This window comes from Carassius gibelio, chromosome A7, assembly GCF_023724105.1.
Source record: "Carassius gibelio isolate Cgi1373 ecotype wild population from Czech Republic chromosome A7, carGib1.2-hapl.c, whole genome shotgun sequence".
Taxonomy (NCBI): Eukaryota; Metazoa; Chordata; class Actinopteri; order Cypriniformes; family Cyprinidae; genus Carassius; species Carassius gibelio.
Window position 1 is genome coordinate 36,565,513 of NC_068377.1, and position 23,620 is coordinate 36,589,132.

General features: G+C 37.4%; 3 protein-coding genes across 6 annotated transcripts in view; 1 reads left to right on the plus strand and 2 right to left on the minus strand.

The window, feature by feature from the left end:
• The window catches only part of LOC128017418 (calpain-1 catalytic subunit), a 213,335-nt gene that overhangs the window by 96,505 nt on the left and 93,210 nt on the right, over window positions 1-23,620 (plus strand). The gene's annotated exons all lie outside the window — the stretch shown is intronic.
• Window positions 272-6,509, minus strand: ccs (copper chaperone for superoxide dismutase). 2 transcript variants are annotated; one of them, XM_052602826.1, is made up of 8 exons: window positions 6,423-6,509; window positions 5,649-5,721; window positions 4,392-4,529; window positions 4,128-4,302; window positions 3,811-3,871; window positions 2,976-3,053; window positions 1,472-1,575; window positions 272-1,243 (listed from the first exon to the last, which is right to left on the minus strand). In XM_052602826.1, the coding sequence occupies exons 1-8, from the start codon at window positions 6,444-6,446 to the stop codon at window positions 1,090-1,092; spliced, it is 807 nt and encodes a 268-aa protein (XP_052458786.1). In that variant the 5' UTR covers window positions 6,447-6,509; the 3' UTR covers window positions 272-1,089. The 2 variants fall into 2 exon arrangements, with proteins under 2 accessions (XP_052458786.1, XP_052458787.1); XM_052602827.1 differs by having other exon boundaries at window positions 6,397-6,444.
• Window positions 6,903-22,604, minus strand: LOC128017416 (serine/threonine-protein kinase D3). The gene is made up of 18 exons (XM_052602800.1): window positions 22,284-22,604; window positions 21,797-21,957; window positions 14,318-14,456; window positions 14,085-14,216; window positions 12,649-12,803; window positions 12,366-12,570; window positions 12,009-12,086; window positions 11,093-11,207; window positions 10,867-10,990; window positions 10,668-10,745; window positions 10,336-10,549; window positions 9,698-9,726; window positions 9,430-9,609; window positions 9,162-9,323; window positions 8,061-8,159; window positions 7,535-7,802; window positions 7,311-7,396; window positions 6,903-7,218 (listed from the first exon to the last, which is right to left on the minus strand). Exons 1-18 carry the CDS (start codon window positions 22,336-22,338, stop codon window positions 7,036-7,038), a joined length of 2,463 nt encoding a protein of 820 aa, XP_052458760.1. The 5' UTR covers window positions 22,339-22,604; the 3' UTR covers window positions 6,903-7,035.

Below are 23,620 nucleotides of genomic sequence, written 5' to 3' on the forward strand. Positions count from 1 at the left end.
ATTCTCTTAATTTCATATGAATGCATTGGAAGCATTCTGTTTTTTTCCTTTTCTTTAAGTCAAATACAAATATAGCCAGTTGCACGTTTATCCAGGGCTTTTAAAGAATACAGTCAGTTTTTTATATTATATAAATTATTAGTTTGGTCTTATTTTGGTCAAAACAGATGCTTTTTCTAGTGGGATCTGGCAACACTGGTATCCTTGTATTGACCATGTAAATATGACATTATACAAGCATGGTATATGTCCAAAAACAAACGAACAAAAGCACAGAGATTATTTTTATTTTTTTGGTAGTAATATGTATAAACAAGTGCTTATTTATTTTATTTGTACAACAATGATCATTACAATGATAATAAAAATGAGGTTTTAAATTAAGACACTTTAGGTTACTGCTGAACAGAATGAATTTCAGATCAATGACAGGTTAAAGTGAAATTACAGAAGTGCTATTTTTAGATTCGTTTCGTAATAGCTTAAGAGCTTTTAGAAACATTTATAATATTGTATTTTCTTATTTCATAATAATTGATCATATTTAAACTGAAAATGACACCATTTCTTTTTTTTCAGTGTATAATAATTCTAAGCTTTTTCTTTTATAGAACTTCGAGGTAACACTTTACAATAGGTGAACTAGTTTACATGGACAGCATTTATTAACCATAATTTTAATTACAACAATGCATTATTGAAATTGAAAGTTGTGCTTGTTAACATTAGTTAATGCACTGTGAACAAACAGTGAATGACTGTATTCTCATTAACTAATGAGACTGTTATAAATGTACTGTTCATGAATCGTTCATGTTAGTTAATAGATAATGGAACCTTAGTGTAAAGTGTTACCAAATCTGATGTTCATCTTAAAGCAGCAGTAATCAGTTAAATTTCACTATATACCCACACCGTACATTAACACACTCAGTATTCACACAGTTTGATTTCTCCATCAGTGTCATGTGAATCCATCAAAACATGGCTCAAAATCTAAACAGACACTGAGGACAGCTTCAGAAAGCAGTGTTTTTGGTCTCTTATCATTCATTCACGAGTCCCTGACGCGCTCTCATCCTCACCCCGTTACAGATTAGCAGTCGGTGCGTCAGTGACTTTACGTCCTTTCCCAGCGATGGGTCGATCTCTCTCCTCCCACAGAGTCACACCATCACAGGCACAGATCTGTTTGGGGTTTTGAAACAAGCCGGCGGAGCGGGCGATGACTCCACAGGCCAACCTGAGACAACAGAGAGAGAGCGGACGTTAAGCAAACACACACTCGGTAAACTGAAGACATCGAGCAGCTCTGGACCGACTGGGATTTCTGTAAGAATCAATACCAAGAAGGCAGAGTTTTAAGCTTTTTTAAGCTCAGGCTCAGTCGGTTTGTATCACACACAAGAAGCAGCGTATCTTTTTCATATCCCTGTGATATTGTTTTTGTCTGGATAGGAATCTTCTTCACCTCTCTCCAGAGTTTCCTGTTATTTTGGACAGCGGGTGTTTCCCACGCCCCAAATCATCCTCCCCAGAATCCACCACCAGAGACCGACCAATCACATCCCACACCTGCCGGGAGACAAAAATCACAAAAAGGGAATAAATTAACATGTGCCATATCATTATTATTTAATATATGTGACCCTGGACCATAAAACCAGACATAAGAGTCAATTTTTTGAAACGTGAATAAATAATTTGTTATGATCGGACAATATTTGGTTGAGATGCAACTATTAAAAAAATCTGGAATCTGAGGGTGCAAAAAAAAAAATCGAAATACTGAGAAAATCATTTTTGAAGATGTCCAAATGAATTCTTAGCGATGCATATTACTAATCAAAAATTAAGTTTTGATATATTTGTGGTAGGATATTAACACAATATCTTCATGGAACATGATCTTTACTTAATATCCGAATGATTTTTGGCATAGAAGAAAAATTTATAATTTTGACCCGTACTACCTTATGTATTTTTGGCTATTGCTACAAATATACCCCAGAGACTTAAGACCAGGGTCACATATCTATGTATTTTTTATTAATTTGATGCCATTTTTAGTTATTTTAGTACTTTAAGTTAAACTAAAATTAAAATGAGAAACGTTGCCTTTGCATCAACCTGAAATAAAATAACTCAAAAGTTTTTAGGGTAACACTTTAGAATAAGGTTCCATTAGTTAATGTTAGTTAACTACTTTCGTTAACATGAACTAAGCAAGAACAATCCTTCTACAGCATTTATAAGTCTTAGTTCATGTTAATTTCAACATTTACTAATGCATTATTTAAATCAAAAGTTGTGTTTGTTAACATTAGTTAATGCACTGTGAATTACCATGAACTAACAATGAATTACTGTATTTTTATTAACTAACATTAACGAAGATGAATAAATACAGTAATAAATGTATTATTCATTGTTTGTTCATGTTAATTAATACATTAACTAACATTAACTAATGGAACCTTATTCTAAAGTGTTACCGTTTTTAGATTTTATTTTAAATATGAAAAGTCATGTTTTTCTATGGATTTCTTTTAATTATATTTTTACTATAATATATGAAAGCCCATTTCCACCACGGGTTAAAAAAATAAAACATTAGTTCCACAACTCTGACTTCTTTTACATGTTTATATCTGACAAAGTCTGAATTGTGAGATAAAAGGTTGCAATTATCAGTGTCGGAAACAGGCTTGAATAATAATAACCCTGCTCAGATCTGTGCATGATTATTGTGCATGACACCGAGTGATAAGAGTCCAAAAGAGAGATGTGACCATGTGAAAGGTTAGTCAGTGTAATTAACATAATAACAGAGGCTTTATATAATGACTGTCCTTCTAATCGCTGTACTGTAGGCTTGATACACACACATCTGACTGCTCTGCTCTTACTCTCAGCTTATAGAGCAACACCAGACTTATGTTTTAATCTTAAAGAGACAAACACAGCTTCATGACCTTGATCTGAGAGTCTTCAAGCCTGAATGAAGCTCTGCCATCAGGAGCAGCCGTGATATTCCCCAGATCTCCTACATGCTGGAGACCAGACAGAGACACAGCGTTACTCCAGACACCTCCAGTCAGAGTCAAGGCCAGCCAGAATACACACAGGACCCTAACCAAAACTAAAGAAAACTAAGAGGGGACTTACAAAAATACAAAATTCTGTTAAATGTAATATAAATGGTATTATTAACATAAAAAAAAAATTATATATATATATATATATATATATATATATATATATATATATATATATATATATATATATATAAAATTAAAAACAATTTGCTTTAAAATAAAATGTATAAAATAAAAAAATGCCTGTAAATGAGCATTAACATATGAAATAAATACAAATTATAATAAATAAATTATATGCATATAATATTAAATAATTTGCTCACTGCTTTGTCTTCCATGATAAGTTATTTAAAAATAAAGAAATAATTATATAAAAAATAATACAATTGCGTGTTTGTAATAAATAAGTAAATAAGCATTAATATATTGAATAATTAAAATAATTAAAAATAAATAAGTATATTCTATTAATATATAGAAAACTATTTAAAAACACATAAAATGCATATATTATATAATTTGCTTCTACCACAGTGTGTGTAGTTTAATAAATACACAGATACATAAATAAATAACAATAGTAATATAAATAATATAAAATGTATTTATTAACTTACATTTATATAATTAATATTCTTTTGCTATTAACACAATACTACCATAGTTTTTGGACATAAAAATACCATGAAATAGTTAATAATGTATGTACCCTCTCCGAGTCCTGAGGAGCTCCATGCTGTTTCCCAAGTGGATTGAAATGATCTCCACAGCTGAGAGAACACATGTATAATAATGATTACAAGCAAAAAACTATTTGACCGCACTGATTTCAGCTACAGATGAGCTAATGCAGTGTGCATTCTGTATTTCATGGTCTTCAGTTTGACACATGATCTCCAGATCACATCTTAATCATCAAAATCTAGGATTTCATGATTATAAAAACCCTCTATGATAAACACAGACTGATGCACGCTCTCTAATGGGTGTTGTGATCATGTGGTTGAAGGTCAAGGGTCGTGGTACCTCCTGCAGTCCTGTGTCAGATCGCCCAGTTCATGCACATGCAGGCCGTGAGCTCCGGGCGTCAGTCCGTCAATCGTCCCGTCAATCAAACAGCGGTCCGGTGACAGCTGCAGGAATCTGACCACGCCCTGCACTAGCCCCGCCCCACTGAGCATCGCCACAGCAGCGCCCAGATCTGACACACACACACACACACACACACACACACAGAGGGATGAGATCTGTTCATCACAGCGCTCACTCTCACAGCGTCTGAGGTCTCACCTGTCTCTGAGCCGCCCATTCCCTTCAGGACGGCCCGTCTGCCTGTGCTTTCGATCAGACTCTGCACCTGTAGAGAGGTGAGCACCGTCTCCACCAGCACCTGCTCCTTAGCCAGGTCTACATGCACCGACTGAACTCCTGCGCGCACACACACACACACACACACACGCGCATGAATCAGAAAACTGTAGAAGCTTGTTTCAGTCATGGGATAAAAAAATACAATTTCACTGCTTTAGTTATTTTGATAAGTAGTTTACATTTAAAGGCAATTGCGACTTTTTAATCTGACAATTCAAACTTTTTTCAGAATTCCGAAATATAAACTCACAATTCCGAAAAGAGAAGTCAGAACTGTGAAATAAAAATCAAAAAGGTAATTTCGACTTATTTATTTTGTGGTGAAAAAAAAACAAAAAACCTAATTGTGAGATTTAAACTAAATATAAATTTATATAAAATATAAATTTATATTTTATACAAAAATATGTAAAAAAGTAGATTGTAGAATATAAACTCGTTATAAAAAAAGTGTTAGATTTAAGGGAAAAAAATACAAGAATTGTGAATTAAAAACTCAGAATTCTGCAGAGGAAAGTAAGCACTGTGGAAGTTTATATTTCACATTTCTGACTTTTACCCTCAGAATTCTGAGTTCACATCTCACAATTATTTATTTTTACTTTTTTTACTTTTTATCCCAAAAGATGTAAAATAAATGTTTTTCTTAATTAGAATTTTTTTTTACATTTGTATTTGACTTTTTTGTGTGTGAAAAAAAGTCGCCATTACTTTTTAATACACTTCTTAATATAACAGAAGCAGTCAAATGTCAAAATTATGGGTTTTAATCACAAAAAGAAGTATTCACAAATGTATCAGTTAACTTGCAAGCTGCAAAGGAGTGAATTTTTTTGTTTTTATTTATTTTTTTAAATACTACTTTTAATGTCAAAGAACTTTGTCCTTAAAATCAGTAATTGTCTTCTTGTTTTGAAGTAGTAAAACACCTGCAGACTCGTCTGGTTGTCACTGGCCATAACTCTAACTGCATTAGTCCTAACATCAGGCTGAGAGCTGAACAAATAGTTGTGAAGTGGCTCAAATTCAGACAGGAATTGTGTGTTTGTGGCAGTTTTTCTGGAGTTTACAACACTTCTTCACTGCACAAATGGCTGCCAAAAGCAAAAAAGCTACAAAATGCATCATTTCAAATCTGCTGCAGGGCTCTGTGAGAGAAGGAAAGGTTCGACTCACCCGGCTCTTTCTGCAGGACGCCCTTCACTGCATTAACACAGCTGTCACATGACATCTGCACCGCAAACTCCAGCTGCGCAAACACATGCAGCACATGGACAACGTTAAATGCTGAATGCATTGTGTGAGAATGTGTATAGTTCATATTTATTATACGTTTTTAAGCATTTTGATCATTCTTTTACAATGCACTTAAATCTGCAATGTGACAAATTCATTTTTAAAAATGCACGTTAAATCTATATATGTATATGTGATCATTTATAAATAAATCCATTTAAACAATAATAAATAATTAGCTGCTTCTATGAATGTTTTACAATGATTTTTTGCCATTGTACCTAGAAATACCATATACTGTTTATCACCTCATAATAAACCGCATGCAAAAAAAAAAAATAATAATAATAATCATGTCAAGCCAGCTGTCTAAATGCATACATTAAAAACTATAATAAAGTTCAATAATAATATTCCTGAGAGTCGAAAATATAACGTGCAAGACTAAAACAGCACGGAAATGAAGAGGTAAATAACTGTGCATATCTCCAATGATAACACGTTATGGAAATTATGATTTAATCAATAACAGGAACTTAAACATGACTTTTATGAAAGACGTTATAACAGTTGACCAGAGTTACTGATAACCTTATTAGACAAATAACACTTTCATATTTAATAACCGTAAATCAAGTTTAATATTTTAATCGATGTTTAGTTTTCATAACAGTATTTCTCTAAATACGTTAATTGTTTAATTCATTTATTCACCTTCGCAGTTCTGTTTGTGTCCATCTCCGGATCGCACGCCGACGAAGGCGGAAGTTCCGCAAAGAAAATATTCTAAAATAAAAGTCCTAGTAAGGGAATAGAAAATGACGTTACTAAAATAAGAGTCCCTTGAGGAACGACTGCAAACCACTTATCGCTAATAAAGACCATAGTCATATATAGAGCTGTGATGCAAACGCAATAAAGGCAAAGGTGATATCGATTGGTTAATATCCCTGGATTTAATCCAGTGGAATATGTTTGATTTAAACATGAAATCTAATATATCATTTTATAATTTAGAATTGACAACAACAACTTAAAAAGTATTCTTGTTAAATTGGTTAGCCTGAAATAATAACATAACATAACATAACATAACATAACATTACATAAAATATAAATGTATAATGTATTAATTTATTCTATTAATTTAACTTGGTACATACTTTTAGTTTCCAAGAAAAACAAACTCATACAAATGGTTAATATTTTCTTTTTTTATTGAAAAACATGTCAAACATGAAATCAAACCCTAATAATTACATATACAACACAGCATATTCACAATTGCTGATATAATACAATATTCACAGCTGTACTAATGTAAGATCTAAGTGTCTGATGGCTGTTGTTTCTGCTCTTCACTTGCTGCTGCGTCTGCTAGATGTTCTGGGAAACTGAGGCCTTTCTCCAGAGCGTGGGCTCTCCAGCGCTCGTCATCCGCCTCGTGCGTGAGATAGCGGTATCCCATCCGCTGCTCAAACTCACGCAGGTCACACCACATCTGGAAGTTCTGCAGCAGGAGAAACAGATGAGACACGCATACATCACTCAATGTCCTGAAATGACTTCAACCTGAAACGACTTTGGAGAAAGTCCCCAGACCTGAAACCATGGATGACCCATGGCTTTGCCGACACTGAACCTGCGTCTCACCACCACCTGCAGCAGGTTATTAATCAGGTTCACCGCTGAGAGAGAGAGAGGGAGAGAGAGAGAGAGAGAGAGAGAAACACGAAACAGAAAGAACTGAACCACCCGAAGCCTGATTGCATCTTTTTATCGTTCACAAAATAAATAAATATTAAAAAAGGTAATTTGGTTCTTACCCTCCAGGGAGATGAGGGACCACGGCTGGCGTGGATACATGAACGAAGCATTAGTGATCTGCTGATTGATGTCCTCGTCCTCGTTGAAAGGGAACGTCCCACTCAGACTGACGTATAAAATCACGCCCACGGCCCACATGTCCAGAGAGCGATTGTAACGCTTGCTACAGATGACCTCCGGAGCCAGATACGCCGGCGTCCCGACGAGAGTGTGCCTGAACGACTTCTGCCCGATGATGCGAGCGAAACCGAAGTCACACAGTTTGACCTGAAACAGACGCCACGTGTGAGCACATGTAGGACTTTGACTTCACACATTCATGCATTCGGCAGATACTTTGATGCAAAGTGATCTACATTCAGAACAAGAGCACAGAATTCAGTCAATTTCATTGCACAAAAATATTATGCATTGGGTTTTTGCATTCCCTATAAAGCTTAAAAGCAATACCTAAACACCTGCATCTCTACATGCAGTTCTAGACTTGATTTTAAGAGTAAAGAGCCACACATGACAGTATCAGACCTGAGGAAATGGTTCAGGTGAAGCCAGCAGCACGTTTTCTGGTTTCAGGTCACAGTGTGCGACGTCCCTCATGTGCAGGTACCGCAGAGCCTCCAAAACCTGCAACACCCACCACAGACGGACAGGTCAGCACACACCACAGCACGACTACAGCTGGGTAACTGGGAAGAACATTTGAATAATTAAAGAATTAATGGAAAGATTCCCCTCTGTTTTATTATTAGCATGATCTGTACGGCTCCATGAAGAACCTTTAACATCCACCGAGTCTTTCCATCCAACAAAAGGTCCTTTGTAGTGGAAAACGATTCTTTAGATGAGTAAAATGTTCTTCTCACTAAGAAAGCAGTGTCGTTTTTAGTAAGAACTGGTTACTGAAAGAGTCTTTGAGGAACTAAACATGGTTCTTCTATGGAATTGCTACAAAGCTCGCTTTGTTAGCTTTATTTTGTGCATGACCTATAGGAAGTGGAGGAATGTGAAACTCACGCACGACTGTTTTCAACAGTGATAATAATCAGAAATCTGTCTTGAGCAGTAAATCAGAATATTAGAGTGATTTCTGAAGATCATGTGACACTGGAGACTGGAGGAATGAGGCTGAAAATACAGCTGCGCATCACAGGAATAAATTACATTTTAAAACATATTACAATAGAAAATGGTTATTTAAATTGTTAAAAAATTTCACTATTTTTATAATAAAAAAATACAGTCTTGATGAGCTTAAGAGATGTAAAAAATAAAATGTAAAAACAACCGTCAAATAATGTCCTGTATAAGGTGTTCAAAAAAACATTAGTTATGAAAAGAACAAGTTTAATTCAAGTTTACTTGTATAGCGCGTTTCCGGATACAAATCATTGCAAAGCAACTTTAAAGAAAATACAGTTTCTACATTATTTAGTAGCTTATCAGTGATGACTGTCAGTTTATGTGCATATGACAGAAATGTTAGGAAAAATTCATAAAAGACGTAGTCAGCCAGATGATGAACATTATTACCAGTGATTATGATATGATGCAGTCACACTTGAAGCAATATTTTGTGGTTCAGTATGTTGTTTCAGGGCTAGCATCATCTGAGGTCCTGAGTTTTACCTGAGTGACCAGGAAACGTGTGGTGCGTTCAGTCAGACGTCCGTTCTCGTGAGATAAGATCATCTCTAACATATCACCGTGGAGCTTCTCCATCACAACGAAAGTGTATTCCTTTGTCTTAAACATCCCTTCTAGATTAATGACTCCTGGATGAGACAGTCTCTGAAACACACACACACACACACACACACATCAGGAAGATAAAACAACAACAAAAACAACACAATCGTTTGAGTTTTTGTGGGAAAATGTCTTCTTGAACTCTCACCTGCAATATGGAGACCTCATTTTTGGATTGTTCCTCCTGTTTAGTGGGAAATCTTGTTTTATCGATGACTTTAATTGCGACCGGACGCCCCGTGTGTCTGTGAGTGCCTCCGTAAACCACCCCGAACTGACCCGAGCCCAACACCTCATCAGAGAAGATCTGATAGAGCTCACTGATGTCCTGCAACACACACATTCAGACGCTCCAATCCCTCTTTGAAACACTGGTTATTTCAGAAATAGTTTTATGATAAATAACCAAGTCTCACCTGCGTCTCCTCACTGCTCTTTCCGTCACCTGAAAAGAGAGGAGGTGACATTTTATTTGACATTATAGACAACATGAAAGATGTAGTAGAGTTTGTTTCTTCACTTGTTCACCACTGGATCCTCTGCAGTGAATGGGTGCCGTCAGAACGAGAGTCCAAACAGCTGATAAAAACATCACAGTAATCCATTCGACAATCAAAATCCACCCACAAATTTGTTTAGAGCTGTTTTGACTTTTAAACTGCGCAGATGTCTCTCCTGATTCAGACAAAATGACTTTTCACTAGAAGAAGTGCAATTATGAATTATGGACTTGTATTTTAACCAGAAGCAATACTTTAAAGTAAAAAAAAAAAAAAACTGTAGAAATGGATTGGTTGCTTACTAACACAAAGCTTTTCACTTCTCTAGACATTAACTGATGAACCGGAGTGGTGTGGATTATTGTGATGTGTTTATCAGCTGTTTGGACTCTCGTTCTGACGGCACCCATTCACTGCAGAGCATCCAGTGGTGAACAAGTGATGCAATGCTACATTTCTCCACATCTGTTCTGACGAACAAACTTCTTGAACAGTCTGAGGGTTTGGAAATTATAATTTTAGGGTGAACTAAGAGTATATTTATAACTCCTAACCAGTGTCGTTTGTGGTTTGGCACACGCTGCCCTGCACCGGTCTGAGGGCCTGACCGAGAGCCGACTCCCACGACGGGCCGTCCTGATCCGCAAACACACAGTACACCAGAGATACGGTCACCAGCTCGAACGAGTGTGAGCTATTGCCTGTCAGCACCGGAACAGTGAGCTGAGCCGGACCTCGAACCTGCAGCACCTCTGACAGAGAGAGCTCCTGAAATCAAGAACACAGCGACATTAAAAACTTAATGACGAACACTGCGTCAGATGTTGCTCTATTTCACATTATGAAGTGTTAAAGGTGACATGATGCATTATAAACACTCACAAACCTTATAGTACTTATTGCTGATTTCATTCGGGAACATGGTGATACATTTCCCATCTAATACCCAGTAGTGACGTTTTCTCTGAAAAGAAAAAATATTTGTAATATATAATATATATATAAGTAAAAAAAAAATACATATATATATATATATATATATATATATATATATATATATATATATATGGATAAGAGTGTCTCACCAGTGTGTCAGTGTTGGTGTGATGGATCAACCAGCCTTTCTTAAGCACCCCACTGTTTCTTCTCTTGCTGTGTTTGACCGACTGCACCACTCGCATCAGAGGGATATTAACACTGAAACACGGCCTGACACACACACACACACACACACACACACACACACACACAGAGGTGAACACCTGAGCTCAGTCTGCAGCTGCTCTGATCAGGTGAGATGTGGATCCTTACGCATTGGGCGTCTGCAGCGGCGTCACATCTGTGACCGGCGGGTCTTTATATCGCAGCTCTTCATACAGATCGTTCACTGACACCACCGTCGAGTTCTCATCAGACTCACAAGACTCTGAAAACACAGTACACTCGCTTAAAGACCACAAAAGACAGAAATAAAGACATTGCATTCAGTAAAATCATATTATACAATGTTTTACAGCACCAGTCATACAGAAAGAGGGACACAACAAGAATCATACTATGTTATTATACTACACATATTTTAGACATTTGACATTGTATTTATTTATTTGTGTAATTTGTATATTTATTTATGCATTTTAAACTATATTTAACTGCTATATTCGGCTCACTTAGGCTACATTAATTTGATTTAAAAAAAAAAACTTTTTCAATTAAAAATATCTGTAAGGTAGTATATAAGGTAATATTTCTTAAAATGTAATTTATTCTTTTGAAGGAAATCTGAATTTTCAGCATTGTTACTCGTGTCTTCAGTCTGACATGATCCTTCAGAATACACTGAACTTGAAAACAGTTTCTGTTTTATGTTTTTGTGGAAACCATGATACATTTTATTTTTCAGGAATCAATAAAACATTATATATATGTCTTTACTGTCACTTTCAATCAATTTAATTCATCCCTGCTGAATAAAAGTGTTATTTCTTCTTAAAAAAATAATACATAGATTTTTTTAATGTCCAAGAATGCACTGATTTATGCAAAATTGAACAATTAAGCAAAACAACAAACACGTTTTTTTTTTTTTTTTTTTTAACTACCTTTAATTAATGCTGATGTAAAAAAAAAAAAAAAAAAAGTATGTCTCTATAGTGGTGGACTCATAAACTAAAACATCCTAGAAGTAGGAAGAAAATTATTTAGAAAAAAAAAAAATCAAACTGACCTTCTCCGTTTGCTTTCTCACCCCTGCATTCAGGAGGAACGAGAGTCTCACACCTGCGATGACAGTTAAACTTACAGTCTGGAGAGAAACACAGAGAGAAAGGAAGATGTTACACTGAGAAACACTGCTGAAGGAGCACCAAAACAACTCGTAGCCAATCAGCAGTAAGGGGCGTGTCCATTCATGATGGGGGAGGGGCTGTTGCATAGAACGTTCATCATTTGGGGGCGGGGCTAGCAAGATAGGGGTGTGGTCCTGTTGGTTTGTTTTACTGATTTAATAACTTTCTCAGTATCAATGTTCGAGACACAACTATGTGTTTTCTTTCACGCTGAATGTTTTGAGGTGATCTCTCACCGGAGCACTGCATGCCCTGTCTGAAGAGGCCCTTGAGCAGCCGGAAGCAGTACTGGCAGACCGTGGGTTTGGTGTAGGTGTGAATGTGGAAGGTGTGCGGGACGCGCGGCTGGGCCTCCTTCCCCTCCGACAGCCCCACAGACACCGGCACGTCGGCCCAGGACGGAGGACGCGAGCGTGTGCACGGCGGCTTCGACATGCTGATCTGAGGGAGAAAACAGAGGTTTTTTAGGAAGCATTTCAAACCCCTCGCTGGAACATGAGCGTCGGTTCGGATCGTCACCTCCTCCAGACTCCCGCCCGTGTGACTGGAGAGCGACGGGGTGCGCGGTCGTCCGGGGGGAAACAGCGACAGACTCGGGCCGCAGCGGCGGTACACACGAGAGCAGTCGTTGGGCAGCTTAAACGCACAGCGCTTGTGGAAATCCAGACCGCAGCCTGCAGAGAGCAAGTCAAAGAAACTCTCAAACACCTCGCTTTTCAGACTTCAAAACACTCTTAGAGGGATACTCCATCCCAAAATGAAAATTTCGTCATGAAAACCGGGAGGCTTGTGGCTGTCCCATAGACTGTCAAATAAATAACACGAAATAAACAAAGCTTTTATGGGTTTGGAACGACAAGGGGGTAAGTGATTAATGACGAAAATTTCATTTTGGAGTGGAGTATCTTATAATGCAACACAATTTAATGTTTTCAATAAAAAAATATTTATAAATAACATAATACATTTAAAAAGTATAATAACTATAAATACTAAAAATAAGCAATTAAGCTATATAACAAAACGCAAATATTCTGTATTCATCTTTGTTTTAATGCATGTTAATTACTGCAAATTTCAGTGTTAAACAACTTAATGCAACTAAAGTAAAACTACACATCATGCCCTAGATGGCATTTAAATTACTGTTTATACATAAAATCAATATAGTACAAATTTATATTGTAGTTATATATAAAAAAAAATTGATCAATAAATAAATATGCAATCAAATATAATGTAACTTCAGTTCAATAAATATTTTAAGTATTAAATAAATGAGCAATTAAGTAATAAATAAATCGAAACATTAACAACAATGCAGAAAATAATGTCATAGAAACTAAGCAAATCTAATAAATGTAAATGCATATTTCTAAATATTATAATTATATTATAAATATGAATATAACTAAAGCAAAAATATTAGAATAAATATTATATAATAATTAAATTAATAGATAGATGGATAAACTCTTCATAACAACAAATATATTGTTTTAAACAAGATAATATGACAAAAGGAACACCAAACATCATGTCATAAAAACTAAGCAAAAATAAATCAAATAATACATAATTTAGAACAATATAATTTATTATTAGGAGTATATTAAATAAGAAACATCAATATCATAATAATATAAATATTAAGTGATAAACAAACAATAAAGCAAGGGTTATGACTTCATTTTACTGCATTTTAATTATTTAACGTAGTCTTACTTTAAAAAAACAAACAAACAAACAAACGTCTGCACACCATTGGCTCCAAAGATGCAAAACAATTTAATAATGGACTTCACACAAGGTTATGTTTCGAGTTCACAGGCTCTTTTCGTAAGACAAGAGTCTATGGCGCACTGACTTTTATTAGTTTTTCTGTCAGGCACCCACTTTTGGGCATTTTTTGCTATTGATGTGCGTGCATTGGTTTTGTCTTCACGTAGTCATACCTTCACATTTCAGGCCCTGTCGGACGAGTCCCCATAACATCTCACCGCAGTAGTGACAAAACGTAGGTGTGCGATACGAATGGACAGCCAAAGAATGTGGGCGGTACTTAGTCTCAGTCACTGAAGTCGTTCCTATAGGAATCAACATGATTGACAGCTGTCAGCATCATCTGCAGTGATAAATAATGTGTGTGTATGTGTGTGTGTGTGTGTGTGTGTGTGTGTTGACTGACCAGCGAGCACCACCTCCAGCAGATCTCCATCCCGTATTTCTTGTTTCTCAGTGAGTCTCTGTAAGATTTGTTCTGTGTTCGGCTCATGTCTGAATAGCAGCAGCTTCTCGCCGAGACCCACCACACTGCACTCCGGAGCCTTAAACACACACACACACACACACACACTCAAACATTAAACACACACTGGCTATTTGATCTGAATTGAACTCTGGAGTGCATGACACTTGCACACTGTCAAAAAGATGCAAATAGAAAAGAAAGTAAGCTAAAAACGTAAAATATAATTAGATTGTAAGTACACCGTGGCAGCGGTCATGACAGCACTTCAGTAAAGCCCTTCTTTTGTGAAGACCGAAGAGTGTAAAGACAATCGATAATCTCTTTTTCCTCCTACTCGTTTCATTTCTGTTTCAGCTTTATAACCATTTCTCATTGTGTGTTTCCAGATCCCTACTATCTGTACCACTCACAAACCACGCATAACACAATGTAGACAGCACAATCTTAACATCCTGCACACTTTGCACGATCAACATCTTTTGATGATTCTGGATCAACATTACTTTCCAGAAATACATACATAACCCAATCCCCACCCCTAAACCTAACCCTAAGCATAATTTATTCCTAAAATCAGAGGGAAATGATAGCTGATTAACAAGAGTGTAGAAGCACTGAATCCTGATTGTAAGCCTAAAACGGACATTTCCTGAAAAGTGAATCCTTAATTCTGATTGGTTGATTGGAATGATGTTCCAGGATCAACAAGGATGTTGATCCAGGAACATGTTGTACTAGGTGAAATCACGCTCACCGTCTGCTAATACACTACTTTCTTTTTCTACTGGTCTCTGGAATTGCCAGTCTGCTGCTGTAAACAAAGCCAATATCATTACTTCTATTATTAGTCATTCAAAGCTTAATCTCATGGCCCTAACAGAGACCTGGATCAGAGGACACTGCTACCCCTGCAGCACTCTCCAATAATTTCTCATTTTCCCACTCCCCCCGTTTGACTGGAAGAGGTGGAGATACTGGTCTGCTCATCTCTAATGATTGGAAATGTAATCCTTTACCATCTTTGGGTATCAACAGCTCCTTTGAATCTCATTCAGTTACTGTTACCTACCCTCTTTAAATAATTTGTTTAGTTGTCTATCGACCCCCAGGACCACTAGTTAACTTTTTGGATGAATTAGATGTGTTGCTCTCAACTTTTTCTGAGGATGGTACTCCCCTAGTTATGCTTGGAGATTTCAACATCCATCTAGATAAACTTCTGTCTGCTGATTTCCACTCTCTGCTTGCCTCTTTTGATCTCAACCGAGTGTCAACTACTGCTACTCACAAACCAACTGGACAGTATTTATACACGACACTGCTCTCGTCGGATCACTTCCTCCTCAATCTTAACCTCAACAGGGTCCCTGACACATCACTTGACTTACCCCTCCACACGTCATCTTTCAATGTAACCTACCCTCGCCTTTACCCTCCCAACTATCTGCAATGATTTCATCTTCACTTCCTTCCTATAAAATGTTTGCATCTTTTGATACTAACAGTGCTACTGATACTTTCTGCTCCACTCTTACATCCTGTTTAGACATTGTTTGCCCCTTATCTTCCAGGCCAGCCCGTAACACCCCCTTGGTTATCTGATGTTCTACGCGAACACCGTTCTAAGCTTAGAGCTGCTGTAAGGGTGTGGCACAAGTCCAAAAATACTACTGACCTTATTGTGTATCAGTCACTCCTCTCTTCCTTCTCTGCTAATGTCTCCACTGCTAAAATGACATACTACCATAACATAAATTAACAATTCATCTAACTATTGCATGCTTTTAAAAAAAAATCACTTCTTTGTCCTCCTCCTTCCCCTCCTTCTTCATCTCTAATAGCTGACACCTTTGCCACATTTTTCATTAATAAAATTAAACCCATCAGTGCACAATTTTCCACCCCAAAATCAGTCAAGCTCCTATCACCAGCATAAATACCCTCATTAACATCCTTCTCTTCACTCTCTGAGGCAGAAGTCTCCAAATTCATCCTTTCTAATCATCCTACTACTTGCCCACTTGATTTCTCACACAGAACAACCTCCTTGACAGCAAACAATCTGGCTTCAGAAGTGGACGTCCTACTGAGACTGCCTTGCCCTAAGACTGGCAAGAGCAGAATCCAAATCTTCAGTACTTATCCTGCTTGATCTGTCCGCTGCTTTGGACACGGTTAACCACCAGATCCTCCTATCAACGCTACTGGCGAAAGGCATCTCAGGAACCACACTTCAGTGGTTTGAGTCTTACCTATCAGATAGGTCCTTCAAAGTATCTTGGAGAGGTGAGGTGTCCAAGTCACAACATCTAACTACTGGGGTGCCTCAGGGCTCAGTTCTTGGACCACTTCTCTTCTCTGTCTACATGGCATCATTAGGTTCTGTCATTCAGAAACATGGCTTTTCATACCACTGCTATGCTGATGACACTCAACTCTACCTCTCATTCCATCCTGATGATCCGACGGTAGCTATTCGCATCTCAGCTTGTCTTAACAGACGTTTCTTGCTGGATGATGGACCATCACCTTCAACTCAACCTTGCCAAGACAGAACTGCTTGTGATTCCAGCAAACCCAACGTTTCATTACAATTTCACCATCAAGTTAGTCACATCAACCATAACTCCTTCAAAAACAGCCAGAAGCCTTTGAGTTATGATTGATGATCAGCTGACTTCATCCGACCACATTGCTAAAACTGTCCGATCCTGCAGATTTTCTTTATTCAACATGAAGAAGATCAGACCCTTTCTTTCGGAACATGCTGCACAACTCCTTGTTCAAGCTCTTGTTCTGTCCAGACTATTGCAATGCCCTCTTGCAGGTCTTCCAGCCAGTTCTATCAAACCTCTTTATATTTTATATATATAAAATATTAAAATATTTTAAAATACAATTTATATAATAAATAATACTTTTGCATTAATCTTTAATGCAACAAATGCAATACCAATCTTCATGTCAAAAACAAACAGACAAATGAATAAATGAAATCCTCATAACACAAAAATACTGTTTTAACTTTCATAATACAACAGAAGTAAAACAAAACATCAGGTTATTGATAAATAATGAAGAAAAAGCATCAAATTACTTAAGACTTCTAGCATTCTTTAACAAAGACTTATACTACTAATTTAAGTTAAAATATTTTTGAATGCATTTATGAAATTTTGAATCAAGTTGGTTTTAAGAGCTTGTGCTAGATTGTTAAATTAATTTCAGAAATTTGCCCCTCAAGAATACAGCAAACACTGAAAAACTACTTAGACACACACATGCACACACACCCAAATGTACATGCACGCGCGCACACACACACACACGTGTACACGTACACACGCACACAGTGTGAGCAGACCATTAAGCACAGAAACTCTTTGTCATGTCTATTCTCTTCTACATTGCGTAAAATATCTAATATAATCACAACCACACACCCATGCAGACCCCTGCTGGGCACAAACACTACTTTAAGAAACATGTACATTGAGTCTGTGTCTGAAACCGCAGGTCTAATCATGGCGATCAGCATCATCAGATGAGGGTGAAAGTGGGTCAGATCACGTTGGCCCTGTAGCGGCTGAACTCTCTCATGCTGACGGATCTTAAATGTCAATCATTCGCTTCTCAATTCCAACGGATGTGAGTCAAACTGAGACTCTCCTCAATAACTCACACCTGATATTCAATCCAAGGACTGTGAACTCTGAACACATTAACTATATTAAAAACATAAGCTATTTTTTTTAAGCTGACAGTATTGAGACTACAAAATCATGGAGTGCTTGTGCCAAAGTAAATTGTTTACATGCCTAAATAAACGAAAGTGGGGTAAACGTTTAGCAGCTGCCACATGTAGTTCTGCAAGATGTATGTTAAAGATCACTTCATCTGGAAAACATCTTCTGTGTACAAACATCTGACAGACGTCTTTAAGATTTCAGTTTTGCATGCATTTTAAATCATAAACATCTTAAAGACACCTTATAAACGTCTGATAGAAAACGTCCTGTAGACGTATTGCAGATAAACATACATAAAAAAAATACATCTTGCAGACATCAAACAGATGTCTCTGTGATGTTTGTGTGCTATCAGGGATGTTCTCGTCTATGTGCAAAACTTTGCAAAAACGCCCAGGAATCTTTTTTGCTTTAATGAATATTTATGCATTATTTATTTATTGATTGATGTGAATTGCAGCGATAGGGGGCAATCTTTCAATGACCGCACTAAAACTGTGGGATTACAGGGTTGTGGGGAAATACATAATAATAACCCTATATTTTGTTTTAACATCTATTTCAAAAATTACTTCATTAGCTCATATTTGCAGCTTCTTGGTACCGCAACAGAGCTTTCTTTGTACTTTAGGCCTTCCTCTTCCACATCAGCTTCAAACAGCATTCAACTTCCTGTTTGAGACTAAACACTGAAGAACGTCTGAGAACCCCACCGAACACACTCACTCTCAACCTGAATGCATGACAAACAGACAAAAAAGGGCGAAAGTAAAAGCAGATCTCAAAGGAAAAAATAAACTGCTTGCTCGATGATACTTTAATGATAAGACTTCGGGGTGTTAAAGCCACTTGAAAGGTCAAAAAATTTGAGAAACGCACAATCAAACTGCATTTCCGTTCCACCCTGTTACACACGACTCAAGAAGCTGGTCAGGGTGTCTCTTTGTTGTGGTGCTGCGCAGATGTGAAGTGTTTACCTCATTTTCAGATCACTGGAGCTTCTGGAAACACTGTCAAAATGGGATATGCTTTTACTAGCGTACAGCGTCTTTACCTGCAGAAGGGTCGTTCACAAGCTGTGCATGTGCACTGAAGATGCCTCATGGCTAGCATTCCCCTGATAGCGCACGTACATCACGGAGACGTCTATTTGACGTCTGCAAGACGTATCTTTTAGTGTCTTTTCTCATCTGTGATACGTTTATAGGATGTTTCCTATTGGATGTCAAATAGACGTTTTGAAGATGTTTATGAGTTAGAATGCATGTAAAACTGGCATCTTAAATATGTCTATGAGATGTTTGTACACAGAAGATGTAGCGATCTTTAATAGACATCTTGCAGACGTATGTGTGCTGTCTGGATTCTAAGCTAAGGATCTTGGCAGTGTTTTCTCTTTTTTAAGGTAACCAGGTATTTCGATGTGAGAAACCACTGGAAACGGTTCAGTGTGTGAGTGAGCTGTCTGAATGAATCAAATGGACTCATAAACAATTTAAACCTTTTTTTTCAAACAGTTTTACAGATTAGATCAAAAGTGATTCATTTTCGAATCTGGCATCGTCTGATTTATAACAGTTGATGGTGAAATGTTTTCAAGTTTAAAAAAAAACCCGGAAGTGAGCTATTTGCTTCTAGAGTGCTAGACTTTTGAGAATAGCCGCTCCTGGAAAATATCTGATGCTAAAATAACAATATTTTCATATAACCGTATTTCTGAAACAACTGAAATTTAACATGCGTTCATGAAGGTCAGTCTGTTTGTGTGTATGTGTGTGTGTGTGTGTGTGTGTGTGTGTGTGTGAGATGATCCTGTCCCACTACAGTGGAAACGATACCATAAGGAGGTCAAGCTGAGAAAAAGGTGTGTTTGTGTGTGAGTGAGTGTGTTAGGGGAAGAGTCTGTGGTTGGAAAGTTACATGCAGATGCTGAGAACCACAGCGGACAAACAGAGAGGCGGCCGCAGGGGGAGAGATGCTGAAGGAGGGCTGAGCTACTGACGAGCGTGCGCGCGCGCGCGCGCGCGTGTGTGTGTGTGTGTGTGTGTGTGTGTGTGTGTGTGTGTGTGTGAGAGAGAGAGAGAATGTTTGAGTAGCACCCAATTCAGTAGCATCTCAACACACACTGTCTTTTACTTCCTCTTCTTTCACAGAAACAAAGAGGTGTGAATTCTTTAAATATTTTCTTTAAAACGGTTCATAAAAAAAGTGCACACCAAGGTCCCATCCTAAGACAAGCATTAATATTGATCATACTTGCATCTACCCAGGACAACCTGGAAACCGCACGACAATCTGCTAAAAATCGCTCTGAGCATCTTAGTTATCACTTAGCAATAACCTTGCATCCATCCAGAACAACTTAGCAACCTGCTAAAACTACCCTGAGCCACTTAATGACCTCATAGCAGCACCGTTAAAGCTCTGATAAAAATTGGCCAGTGACAGTCAATAATCAAGGACTGAACTGAAGGTGAACTCGGACTGCATGTTGGTTTTTATGCACCTCTTGTGAACCAATCATTGTTTAAACCACCAGCAAATGAATGAATAATGTCTTTTTACGCACTAAGGCAGAAGATACAGTACATCTGATGAATCCGTGTGGCCTGCTAACGTCCCTATTTAAAACTGAAAGTCTTAAAGCAATGAAAAGGTGCTTTTGTTGTTGGAGCGAGAGACTACTGTCCAGGCGGCTATGTTGCAGTGCTTTGCTTGGACTGTCTGTGTGAGCTTGACCTTTATGACTGTGGAAAGCATCCTTACTGAAGTCACTGTCAGTAATGCTGGTATTAGAGTGGGTGTTTTCTGACACTGCATGAACGTGCAAGCACATACAGGAATAGTTGACCAAATATGTCAATTCTGTCATCATCTATCCAAAGTGTACCTACATTTAAATTGTAAATGATATCAAATGTAGCTCTTAAATCTCAGGCACATTCACGTGCATTCAGAACGTGTTGCACCTGATTTGACGTATTTGAACATTTATGATGAGTACAATTATTTTCAACATTCAAAACTATTGTATTGTATTATAATCAGTGCTGGGTTCATTACAGATTACAAAATTAGGTACTTGTAATTACAGTATACTATATTTTAAAATGCATAATCATAATCAGATTACAGTTACTTTTTATGGATTACATGATTACATTATTCAAGACTTTTGGCGTGTAATGTCATTGCTGTTAATGTTTGTTCAGATAATGCAAATGTTTTTATCAGCCAAACCCCTTAGACATAAAATATTTACTTGAAATATCTCAGAGGAAGTTCATATTTCAATAACTGAACGACACATTTTCATGTTTAAAGTTCACGGATGTTAGTCAATGGACACATTGAAATGCAGGTAAACTAAATTCTATTTTCAACGCTCAACCGTTTAATTTATTTAATTATTAGCTAACTCACAAACCCAACTAAAAGAAGTCTAAAAAAGCATTATCTAAAATTAGCAACCCAGATTTAGTTTCTAAGTACAGTTTTCATAGTGTAATCTGTAATCAGTAACGGATTACATTTGTAAGTAATCCACAAACTAGTGCATTTTGAGCTTGAGTGCCCCATTCACTCAAATGTAGCAGGTATGTTTTACTGTGAACTATTTCTTTAAAATGTTAACGTCACCATTTCAAAAGTTTTAGGTCTGCAATACCTTTCTCTCAATGATTTCGGCTGCGAGATGCTTGGCCTGCTGGAAGCTGAGGCGTCCCTCAGGGATCCGTACGTCCTCTTTGAGAAGCCCAATCTGAAAGTGGACACGTATGGGCCCCTGTGTGGAGGACTCGGGCCCCATGGACAGCACAGAGAAAGAACCTGAGAGAAAGAGAAAGTTAACGCAGATCAAACGGCACTCCTTTAGACATTCACAGGTTCAACACAACATACCTGCACCCATCCTGGTGGTTCTCGAAGCTTCTTGTAATTGTACAACTGTTTTAACGCATTACTGCAATAACTGTTCCACTAATTGGTGTATTATTATGTACAAATCCTCATTAGAAAGTCTTTAAAAGCTTTGGTGTCTGATGAACCCCAAAGGCTTCCTCAAGTGCAAGGCAACAACTGAAACTAGCATCAACCTGCCTAGATAAACATTAAGATTAAAGCTTAGTATAGTCAAGTCCGAAAGAGGAACTTACCAGAAACATGACTGATGTCAATGCTTTTTGGGCGGTGGTTTGAGTTGGCAGCCATCTTCTTCACATTGGTGAGTTGGAGCTAGCACACTTAGCAGCCCTGTTTCAGACACTTCTGCCGCTGCTCTGGTTTCCTTGTGCGAGAGCTTTGGCAGATGAACCACAGGCAGCTGAGACAGGAAGCTGACGCTCAGACTTCAGCGTTTCTGTTTGTGACGTGTGGGTCTGACGTGCTGCCCACCAAACACATCGAACATTATCTGATGAACTTTAAAAGTGTGGGAAACTCGAGGCAAACAGGCCAGCACTGGGGTCAACGTCTCTTCAGTCCGCACACAGGGGGTACTTTCAGTTTCATTTTGTGTAAATATGTATCAAATCACTAAACTTTGTCTTGTGCTAAAGAGATCCAACTCCATCCAACCCTGATGATAACCAAAAAACACAAAATAATTTTGAACAATAAGGGATGGATGGAGAGACAGACAGAGACAGATAGATAGACAGATAGACCAACCAATAGATAGATAGATAGATAGACCAACCAATAGATAGATAGATAGATAGACCAATAGACAGATAGATATATAGATAGATAGATAAATAGATGGATAGATAGATGGATAGACCAACCAACAGATAGATAGATAGATAGATAGATGGATAGACCAACCAATAGATAGATAGATAGACCAACCAATATATAGATAGATAGATAGACCAATAGACAGACAGATAGATAGATAGATAAATAGATGGATAGATAGATGGATAGACCAACCAACAGATAGATAGATAGACCAACCAACAGATAGATAGATAGATGGATAGACCAACCAACAGATAGATAGACCGACCAACAGATGGATAGATAGACCAACCAACAGATAGATAGATGGATAGACCAACCAACAGATAGATAGATAGATAGATAGATGGATAGACCAACCAACAGATAGATAGACCGACCAACAGATGGATAGATAGACCAACCAATAGATAGATAGATAGATAGATAGATAGATGGATAGATAGACCAACCAACAGATAGATAGATGGATAGACCAACCAACAGATAGATAGATAGATGGATAGATAGACCTACCAACATATAGATAGATAGACCAACCAACAGATAGATAGATGGATAGACCAACCAACAGATAGATAGATAGATGGATAGACCAACCAACAGATAGATAGATAGATGGATAGACCAACCAATAGATAGATAGATAGACCAACCAACAGATAGATAGATGGATAGACCAACCAACAGACAGATAGATAGATAGATGGATAGACCAACCAACAGATAGATAGATGGATAGATGGATAGA